This window comes from Vombatus ursinus, unplaced genomic scaffold (assembly GCF_900497805.2).
Source record: "Vombatus ursinus unplaced genomic scaffold, bare-nosed wombat genome assembly UNPS02014861.1, whole genome shotgun sequence".
NCBI lineage: Eukaryota > Metazoa > Chordata > Mammalia > Diprotodontia > Vombatidae > Vombatus > Vombatus ursinus.
Genome location: NW_020954639.1, coordinates 13,042,678 through 13,054,199, shown reverse-complemented (window position 1 = coordinate 13,054,199; position 11,522 = coordinate 13,042,678). Strand labels below are relative to the sequence as shown.

At 33.1% G+C, this 11,522-nt stretch overlaps 1 protein-coding gene across 4 annotated transcripts in view; it reads left to right on the top strand.

The window, feature by feature from the left end:
• The window catches only part of WAC (WW domain containing adaptor with coiled-coil), a 121,914-nt gene that overhangs the window by 64,397 nt on the left and 45,995 nt on the right, over positions 1-11,522 (top strand). For all 4 annotated transcript variants that reach the window (XM_027841544.1, XM_027841542.1, XM_027841541.1 and 1 more), the window contains exons 4-6: positions 2,281-2,393; positions 5,637-5,752; positions 7,478-7,590. In XM_027841544.1, the coding sequence (XP_027697345.1) occupies positions 2,281-2,393; positions 5,637-5,752; positions 7,478-7,590 (342 nt within the window). The remainder of the gene's footprint in view (positions 1-2,280; positions 2,394-5,636; positions 5,753-7,477; positions 7,591-11,522) is intronic.

The window sequence follows — 11,522 nt, the reverse complement described above, 5'->3', positions numbered from 1 at the left end:
CCTCTCTCTCTCTCTCTCTCTCTCTCTCTCTTTCTCTCTTTCTCTCTCTTTCTTTCTTTCTCTCTCCCTCCCCGTCCCTCTCTCTTTCTCTCCCTCTCTCCTCCTCCCCGTTCCCCCCTCCCCCATAGGTCCTTTGTAGTTGATTTCAGTCTTTATAATAATATTCAGAATAACTTAATCATTCACCATTGTTCTTCACACAGTATTGCTGTTGCTGTATACAATGTTCTCTTTGGTTTGCTCATTTCATTCTTCATTATTTCATGCAAGTCTTTGCATGTTTTTCTAAAATCAACCAGTTCATCATTTCTTACAGCACAGTAGTTGTCCATCACAATCATATACCACAGCTTGTTTAGCCATTCCCCAGTTGATGGACCTTCTCTTAATTTCCAGTTCTTGCCACCCCAAAGAGAGCTGCTATAAATATTTTAGAATATGTAAGTTCTTTTCCTTTTTCTCTGATCACCTTGGGAAACAGACATACTAAAGCGGCAATACTGGGTCAAAAGATGTACACAGCTTTATACCTCTTTGGGTATAACTCCAGATTACTCTCCAAAATGGTTGGATTAGTTCACAGTTCCACCAAGTTATGTTTTTTAAATTGCTGCCAAAGTGTTATGTATTTGCGTCAGTGACAAGGTGATAGGGGAGTAGTCCAGGGAGTAGATAAACCATGGTCAGAAACAATAAATGGTACTACTGGAGAGAGGAACAGGTGGACACTCTTAGGGTTTAATAAGAAAAGGGGTAGTGTGGTGTAGCCTAAGAACTTAACAAAGATGGAAATGTCACTTGAAGTTTATATCATTATGAAGCTCTAGTATTTTTATAGGAACATTATTTCCATGTTATGTTTAAATTTTATAATTCCATTAACAGTTCTGTATCAAGAAGTAGGTCCTATGAGGCAAGAAACTAAGATATTTGAGAATAGTTTCTTGGCCTAAAGGGAAATCTCCTTTTTTCTTCCCTGGAATGGGTAGCCTGGTGAGAAGAGGCAGCATCTGCCTTATTTGACAAATGGATCTTTTTCTTATTTTTTTGTTTTAAGGGGAAAAAATTTGCTTGTATTACTAGTGCTGTTGTCTCATACTAGGACTAGTGCAATGAAATCTTAATTAATCTTTGCCTTTTATAATCTATGCTGCACATTGCCATAAGGTTAGTGTTCTTCAGAAATCATTTTGATGCTTTTATTCCCCTGTTGAGAAATAATTGCCTACCAAATAACATTTAAACTTAATTGTATGGCATTCTAAGATATGGCCAAACCTGTCTTTCCAGCCTCATCTTTCATTATTCTCTTTTTAAAATTTTCTACTTCAGACAGCCTGTTTATATGTTCTCCTTCACTTTCCTACCTTTGTTCAGTCTTCAGCTCTACCTCCCCATATGTTATCCATTCCATCCTCTTTCACAAAGCTCCAGCCATCTCAGCTAGGCACCCAATGTGTGTGTATGTATATATATATATACATATATATACACACACACACACACATATATACACATATATATATACACACACACATATATATATATAAATGAATGTCAACTACATTTTTTGTCAATTAATAATTTCTTTCTGGTGAAATTTCTTGTATTACTAGATTGTTAATTGTTTTTTGAGTTTATTTTATTTTTCCAAGTGAATTATAATTTAATTATTAACTTGTGGCCTATTTGTATCTTTTACTTTACACAGCATCTAACAGAGTATTTATATACAGAGTTTAATGAAATATTTGTTGGATAATGCCTTTGCAATGCAGGTTTACCTTTTTCTGTAAAATATCTGAAATTTGGGGAGTAAATTAAATCAATGAAAACACTATAAAGAATCCATCTGTAAAACAAGTAATTTTATACCATGAGTAATTACTCTTTGCTTAATTTGTTTAAGAAATTTAGATTTTCTTATAGTTGGTGAAGTGTAACATTATGCCAAAGTACAATGCTAGCACAACTAGCTATCTTAACTAGATTACTCATTAAGAGATTCTTGAAAATTATAGCTGAGATTTTCCCCAAAGTATAATATGTACTATTGCATGATACATATGAGCCAAGTACATACTCTTCATGTGTATATCACATTTATAATACTTTAACAAACTGAGTGTATGGGTTATATTGGGAGCATTTGTGTGCATTGTTTATGGTTAATAATCAAGACTGTAAATTTAGTTTGTAAATTCTTGAGTCAAAAATAAAATATAGAGATAAGTTTTATACTTCTATATAAATTTAATTTGAAAAAAATTTGTTTTTTAGGGACCAGTTACTCTCCACAAGAAAATTCACATAACCACAGTGCTCTTCATAGTTCAAATTCACATTCTTCTAATCCAAGCAATAATCCAAATCCAAGCAAAACTTCAGACGCAGTAAGTAATTTATAGTGTTACCTAATTAAAAACTATCCTTCAGTTGTTGGTATTAGAAGAATGAAATGTTTGTGTCTAGCAGAAGACTTTTAAAAAATACACTAGAATTTTTGTTTAATAATTTGTTCAAAACTTGAATTAGATTTAAACCAAATGTACCGTAATTAGGTACTAATCCCCCCTTATAAAAAACAAACATGTTTTACTGTTAATATTGAGGAGTTTAGGGGGTGGATAATGTTTTAACATTCTAGAAGCATTACAAGTGAGAGCATAATTTTCATATATGTATATAAAATATGTATTACTGTGTCTATCTTGAGCTTCAGATGACAGCCTTTGGAATCATGGTGAGTGATTTGAGAGCTGTGAAATTATCTGTGTAGCTAATAAACTTCAATGATTTTGGTACGTTTTATCCTAACATTTACCCCAAGAAGTATGCAACTCAAGTCCCATCTCCTAACTTCTCAGGATTTTATTTTGAAAAAGAGTTCAGAACAATAAATTAGCTGTTCAGTGTAGTCATTTTTTAATACCAGGAAGAGTTTAAGCAATAACTGTATAAACCAGCTTTTACCTAGAAGTCTGCAAAGAAGATATCTAAATCCTAAATCATTTTTATGTATATACAAATATTTCCATCTTCAAAACTCGGAAATAATAGATGCTGTTTCCTTCTCTGTCTTCAAAATATATTGAAAGACATTTACATAGAAATGAACTGTGTTTGAGTTCATTTCTGTATACTAATTATTTTATTCCAGTATCCCTACCATCTAGATGGTAACTAAGAGACTTTTTGGTCACCAAGTAGCAATTTACCTAAGAAGATATATCCAGCTCTACTGAAATGGTGACTTTTTTTCTCTAGTAAGTAAAAAAAAGAAAAGGTGAGGTTACAAAGAGGAGCCTTTTTGTTCTGGTTTTTTTTGTTTTTTTTTTTTTTTTTTTTTTTGATTGTTGCAAAAGATTAGAGGCAACGAGAGTAGAGCATCTCTGAGGCTATTCTATTTGTGACGTGGGCCAGAGACTTTGATAAATCCTGTTCAGAAGCAATAGGTGGTGCCACCCAGTGTTGTTGTGTAAACAAGTCATAGAAATAGCCAAAGCAAATTTCATTAAGCTTTAGTTTAAAAAAAAAAAAGGCAAGATTTTCAGAGAACTGTGTCCTGGAGTTCAAAATTAGTGGCAAAACTAATTTATATCTAGAGTTATTACTTCTTTTTTCCTTCAAGTTGATGTTTAGAGGAGATGGGAAGCAGCTGAAGAATAGGAAAGTTACTTGAATATTATTAGAGATAAATTTGCATTTATGATTTCTTTTTAAGTTTCAGATGTTAGACTTTAAGCCTTAGATTAAAAGGAATCTATAGTACCTTTAAAAAAAGAAGGGTCTGAATATTAGGAATATAGTTGATTTTTTTTTTCACTCTCAACATAGAGATTTATGGGTTCAAGGAACTAAGAGAAAAAAGCAGATATAAATATTTGGCCCCTTCTAATTCTTTGCCTTTGCAAAGATAAAACCATTTACAGAAGCCTGCAGGAATAGCAGTTTGGGTAAAGAATTAAATTTTTTCCTTCTTATTGTCAGACGCAGAATTGGGGGTAGTGTGGAGGAAAATACTTTGCCAAATAGATCTTTGAGGACATTGGGCATCAAGTTAACAAGAAAACTCTCTATTATCATCTTTGCCCTAACTTCCTCTGAGAGATGGGCAGGGTAATGAATTAACTTTTTTTTTTTTTTTTTTTTGCAATGATCTCCAAAAGACAAGGGCAATTTGGTCTTCAGTGGTGGGTGAGGCAAAGTGATTTAATGAATCAATGGATTTGGGGTCAGAATCACTTGGATCCAAATCCTAGCCTTGCCACTAATAATCTATGTGACCTGGGTGGGGTTGTTAACTTTCTTTAACCTCTCTCTACTTCAAACTCATCATAGTCTAAATAAAGTTTGGGTTCCAAATTTTAAACAGTTACATTTTATAAGTATCTGATAACCACATGAATTTTCAATTTTTACTCCCAGTTGAAGTCAGACACTATAGCTCTGCTAGATAAGGCATTTTAAATCAAATTCCCAGAGTCGTCTCTTGAATTGTTTTATGCTCCTTAGTGTCTCTTGTAGGAGGAGGTGACTTGAGATGGAATCAGATATATGGGTTTACTCCAGCCCAGAGCAGTCCATGAACACAATCTAACCTCAAGACCTGCTCTCCTTTTCAGCCAAACGTACCGTTATAAAGAAATGTTAAATCAAAGCCTTGGATCAAATGTTTAAAAATTTTTGCTTTGCCATAATAAAATTAAAGAATCTGTTCTACCAACCTTCTATACCAGTTAATCTAGAATGTGTAATGAAATTAATTTTTAAATAATTCTACATTGAGCCTAATCTCATTTTTCAAGAAAATGTTTGACAAAGGATTATATAATGAAATGTGGATGCAGTTTTTTGATGTCACTGTTACAGTAATAAAAACCATAATTTATATAAAAATTTTGTCACATAAAGAACATTTGTAATATTTTTTACTAAAGAAAACTTGTATTTCACCTCTTTTTTCTATATTAGTGTAATAGGTTTGAGGGTTTGTAATAGGTTTGAGAGAAATGATTATTAATATCCAGTGATTTGAGGAGATTCAGATTTCCCCCTTTTTTCAAGACCTCCATCTCTGAAAGTTGAGCTAACTTTCTCTTTCCAGACCCCACCCAGGTGGAGAAGTCATTTTGCTCCACTCAGTTTTGGGTGGGGATAAATTCTTTGAATAGATTGCCCGAGGCTGGGAGTAACTTAGAAATAAATGATATAATCAAAGTTCAGGTTCAGCCTCTCATTGTAATATTCATTTTGTCATTGTCAACCAATCAGAATTGATTGCCACCCTTAGAAACATCCCTTTTCCAATGGTCATATGAGCCCTGATTGTTTTGATCTAAGAGAAAAATGGCCAAATGACCATCCTTTTATTAAAACGCTGGCATTATTTAAAAAATGATTAAATTACCTAAAAATATGTCTCTCAAACTTTTTAAAATTTTTTTTGTGGAATTGCCTCAGGCAGTTATAAATATTTAATAAGCTTAACTTTTAATTGATGCTAGCCTTGTTCCACGTATTCCTTATAACCACGTGTTATATTTCTTTGTTTTATATAATTGATCTTGTTATTTAATATTAAGATGTTACACAATATACTCTAACCTTTTAAGTATGTGGATTTTTTTTTTTAGTCTTATGATTCTGCAGATGATTGGTCAGAGCACATCAGTTCTTCTGGGAAAAAATACTACTATAACTGTCGAACAGAAGTTTCACAGTGGGAAAAACCAAAAGAGTGGCTTGAAAGGTATTTCTTTTTAACTTAAAGGATGCACAGATGTTTATTTTTTTCTTCAGATTAAAATACTATTTTGGTGAATACCATTGTCATATTGAATCTGTAATTCCTTTGGCTTGAAGCACCTCGAGTAAAGAAACATATTCTGTCAGTGCAGATGAACATCTGCATTTTTAGAAAGGCAGCCTTTGGTTTCATGTAGAGAGGAAACTGTCTCCATCAAGGAGATCTGGGCTCAATTTCCACCTCTGACACGTCCTGGCTGTATCATTCTGGGCAGGGTGTTGCAGCTTCTAATGTAAATTCTTTCTGTTGAATACTGTTTTGGTGGTCCCAATGGATAGTCCTTAGTCATAGTTCTTTACAAAATATGACTTAATAAAAAGTTCCATAGAGTAGATTTCCTTAAAAACTCCTATCCTAGATGCCATTTATTTAATGAAAGCATTTATTTTGGTACAACATTAATGATTTCTGCTATAATATTATTTGTGTGCTGAGGGCCCTTTGAATTGCAAGAAGGAAGACTGAGTGCAGTGGGTGGCAAGACCAATTGGAAACAGTAAGAATTGAGAAAACTAGATCAGAATCCTATACAGTTACTTTAGAGAGCATAAATATAGACATAGGCACATTGATTTTACCTGCTGCCATAATTGGCAACAGTGTACATAATGTGCATTGATACATTTCCTGTTTTAATCTAAATAAGCTAATCCTCCCTTTGTTTTAACAAGTCTTTTACTACAATATAAGTAGTTTGAATTTATAGACAATTTTATTTTCTCTTTAAAAATGTGTTTTAAGTTAATTTTTTTTAAGTTCCACTTTCCTGTGAGTTTTATTTTCTGTTTCCATGTTCATCTAGTCCTAGGATAAGAAAACTTCTCCATTTAAATTCAGTTCCTTTATAGTTCTTTTATAGGCATTTTTTGACATAGGCATTCCCCTCACCTGCCATGTCTCTGGGATGGATGTGAAAAAGAAAAACTAGTTATTTCTTCTTTTTCATGGAATTGAAATAAGTATTACTCTGATTCCACAGTAATCAGTAGCATTTATTTTTTCCATTCTTTGGGCTACCCTTCATAGATAACTGGGATATAACTGAACAGTATTTTAAGTCTTACCTTTGTTACCCTGTAGCAGCGTGCTCTTGGTCAAAGCCATTTTAGTCATTCACTAAGCTTTTCATATCTGTAAGTTCTTTTCTATTATTTTTGTTACAAAACTTCATTGTAATCATTTCTATTGGAATTTACTCCCCAAATTCAGGACTGGATAGAGGATGAAAATGAAAACAGCACCAGTTAACCTAGTAACATTTTATTCTTTAATAGCTGTGAAAGACCAGTAGTAAACATCTATCATCTATGCGCATATGCAGGTGTGAGGGTGAACTTCATTAGAATTGGTTGTAATGGAAATGGATTGGTAATGAAAAAGATAGGGTGTAATTTAGTAGTAACTTAAAAAATAATTTTAGTCAACTTTTTGTTTCCTACTTTTTCCTCATTCCAGTTGAACTACAGCCAAATTCTTAACTCTTTATATTCTACACTTTTCTATAATAAATGAGTTTAGGCAAATGCCTACATGCCCAGTGTGCTATTTCAGGTCTGTCAAAAATATTGGATTTATTTAGAACTCACTTGTAATGCAGAGACTTCCATATCCTTCATTCAGTTTTTACTGGGCATGTGCATATATATACATATATATTTTCTTTTTCAGAGAGCAGAGACAAAAAGAAGCAAGTAAAATGGCAGTTAACAGCTTCCCAAAAGATAGGGATTACAGAAGAGAGGTGATGCAAACCACAGCTACCAGTGGGTTTGCGGGTGGAAGTAAGTATTATTTTTGTGAAAGTGTCTCTAAATAACTCTACATTTCTCTAAGTTTATTTTACATTGTAAATGCATATTGTGTTTACATTTATGTATAAACAGTATACAGATGATGCCTCTTAGTGTAGAGGTATACACACACACACACACACACACACACACACACACGATGCTTACTCCTGATAGGTATCTGAGAGGATAGCGTGTGCTCACATATACCCCTCTACATAACCTATTCCATTTAAAAATTAATGATGGCATAGCATTCTAGCAATACCAGTTCCTATCTGACAAATCCTTAGAGATACTGGGAAGATCTAAGGGATTTATAATGTAGCCTAGGAGATTATAGAGGAGAGACACTTTTATGCATGTGCTTCTCTAACAGAACCTGGTGCCTAGATAATATTAATTGTTGATGATACTAATTCTGAGAGTTTAGTTTTCATACCAATTAAAATTCCTGGGGGTTAAATTCCAACCATGTGGTTTTAAATGCTGTCCGTATCACTTTAACCTTTAAGTGTTTCAATTAAAATCTGTTAAAAATTATAAAAAATATGCTTGTTGGAACATTTTTGTTAGCTACCATATTATTTGAGAATAGTGACCTGAGCAGTATTTCCAGCTATCTTTGGGACAGTTTAGTGTTGTGTAAAATTTTGTCAGAATCGATCAATTCCTTCTGAACGTTGCCATGAACCATATGCAAAAAATGTGATAGTTATAATAGAGACTATTTTTTTATCCATGTAGTAGAGAACTGAATTCTAGTTACGGAAAAAGTACAGATTACTTTTATGTCATTAACACTCTTCCACAATTCATTAATTCTGTAGGCTTGAAATGCCACCAAAGGGTTCAATATGTTTCATTCAAGGGACATTCCAATATTTGATCCAATAGATAATCCACAATAATATCAAATTGAAGGGTGGGGGTGAGGGAAGGCATTTCTGGATATTCTTAAACATTATTCTTTTGATTATAAATTTTTTTTAAAGAAAAGACAAAAGTATTTAAAGTATTATAGCAGTGCTGCAAAGGTAGTTTACTCTCTTTTTAGAGTTGGTTAAAAAAGAAAAATTATGAGAGGATCAAAATAATGGTACTTTTTTATGGTGCTTAGTTTCTTTGTCATAAAAATCTTTTGGCGAACAATTAGTTTTAGTCAATTGGTAGATTATTCTAAATTCTAAGAGGTGAAAAATAAACAGGTAACAGCGTTGGTTTAGCCATATTTACAAAGTACATTCACATATATTTTCTTTTTTGCTACTTAGAAAAATCCCATGAGGTAATAAATCTAAAAGTTGTAAAATGCATTTGTAGCTTTTTATATTCACAGTTGAACTCTTTTAGAGATTAGTTATATTTTGAAAGCATGCTTATGCTAAAGGTCAAATTCATCTTTGAACATGTCTGATAGTAAGGTACTTAATCATTGAATATATAACAATAATTATTCATGATTTTTTGTTTTGTGATGAATTTATTTAATATAATTAAACTAAAAGTCATGCTGTCATTTGACCATTCAATTTCAAAAGCTGGTGGAAATTTGCATTCTAGCTCTGGATTTGGAAAGGACTTTTGAGATTGTACAATTCCCCTTCCTATCCTAACCCCTTTTATTTTTTAGATGAGAAAACAGACTAAATGATGTTTTGTTGTATTATTTTGTTTAGTTTTTAAAAATCACTTGGTAAGAAATAGAGGTGGCAAAATTCTGTTGCCTACGTAGAAACTGTGTAACTTTATATTAACAGTGACTGTGCCGATTGATTTTTTGACATTAATAGGTACTAAGGTATATTTTTTAAAAAGTTTCTTCTTGTTAAACATTAGTAAATGTGTTTTTAAATTCCTGTTTTTGGACAAAACCTTTGTGTTTTCAATCTGCTTACTCTTGAAAATACTTGTTTTTTCATTGTATGATATATGGGTTGATTTCTTAGTAAATTAGAAGTACACCTGGGAAAACGACAGGTAAAAATATCTTTCAGAATATAGTGCCAAATTTCACCCATAACTCCTTGTTTTGGGATTGTTGATATTTTTTAAATAGTGAAACCTCCTCATTTTTTTACATAGACCTGTGTAGAAGATCCAGGGTCTAGGGAGAAGAAGCCTGAGGTTGCCCAGAAGCCTCATGCTCCAGTTTTTCGTGGTAACTTCTGATACTTTTGTACAATGTTAGTGCAGTAGGAGAGAAAAAAACCATTCCACTTATTTTTTGTTCTTTTGCCCTTCATCTGCAAGCATCCCTGCCTACATAAGCATAACCTTTGGTTGGATGTCCCTGGTACCCTCCTCTACATTGGTGATCAAAATTCTAAGTATGTGACACTTGAAGTTTATGTGCCTCTAATAAGCATAGAATTAGAGGGGTATTGGTAGAAGGGATGCTGGGCTGTTTCTCTACAACTTGGAGGGGTTAATTGATTTGCCCTCGATCCCACAGCTATTGTGTGTCAGAGGCTGAACTTGAACTCAAGTCTTCCTTTCTTCAAGGCCAACTTTATCTACCATGCCATAGTAGCTCTCTTAAACAGAGAACTGGGAATTTTAAATCCATCTTCCTTATGATGGTGTGGGAAGTGATAAATGTTTATAGTGACATGCCTAATTGAACATCAGAAAGAGTTTGAATGTGGTAAAAGGTCTGAAACATTTTTTATAATATGTTAATTTATAGCCAGCGAATGATGCAGCTATACTATCATTGCTTTTTTCTCCTTTCAATTTCATTATGTCTCATCTGGTATGTTCTATAAAAATTCATTTCTTTATAGGCTGTTGACTCCATATGATGATTATAGAACTATGAATGAAATTTATGTGGATAGAAGTTTACCTATTCACTGCCTAATTCTTGGTTTACCTATGTATAGTTTGGGAAGGAATAGCATGTCTTGGCAACATTGGAATGTGAAAAATGTTAACTAGAACATATTTTAGCGCTTTTATGTAATAGTTTGACTGATAGAACTTGAAAGGAATTTTCTTTAGTGGACAGAAATGAGTTTAATATCCAGTTAAACATAGAGATTGGCTTTGGGAGTTCTTGTTTGGTGGTACAGTAAAGGTAACAGTCAAGTAGAAAATTGGACAGGTCATTGGGAAAACTATCTTTGAAATACTTCTTCCCCACTTGACCAGGCAGAAATTTTCTGTGGTAATCAATCACATTCCTAATGCATTTTACAAGATAGTTACATTTCATTTTTTATGATGACAACCTACTTAATAAAAAGCTAATTATTGCTCATCTTTGGGTAGTTTATTCATTTTCTAACTAATAAAAGCCTATTTTTTTTTTGGTTGGGTAATAGGGGTTAAGTGACTTGCCGAGGGTCACACAGCTAGTAAGTGTTATGTGTCTGAGGCCAAATTTGAACTCGGGTCCTCCTGAATCCAGGGATGGTGCTGCGCCACCTGGCTGCCCCTTATAGAAGCCTATTTCTTCATAGTGAAGTTGTAAGTTGATTTGTATGCACTTTAAATGATAGTCTTTTGTCAGCTTACCCTCCTCTTTCAAATAGTAAATTTTCTTTGTTCAGATAACATCGTAAACTTAATTGGAGGTGGTTTTTTTGGTTGTCATTGTTACACCAATTAATAACTTCATACAAAATTACATGATACATATTAAAGTGCTTTGGCTACAACTTCTACCATATGCACATCCTGAGAGATTATAAGATTGTTGGATGATGTTCACAGATGTTAAGTGTTGTAAAACCAGAAAACAAATCCTTTTCTTATCATTTTTTGTGGTGGTTTTTGGACACTAAGGAGGAGTTTTGGGGGGGGGTCAGTTGTGGTGGGGGAGTGGAAAATAGAACACCATTTAATCTTAAGTCAAGAAAGTTTATTTTATCGAGGAAGATGGTGTTAAGCTAAGAGCAAGCTAACAACAGCATTATAGA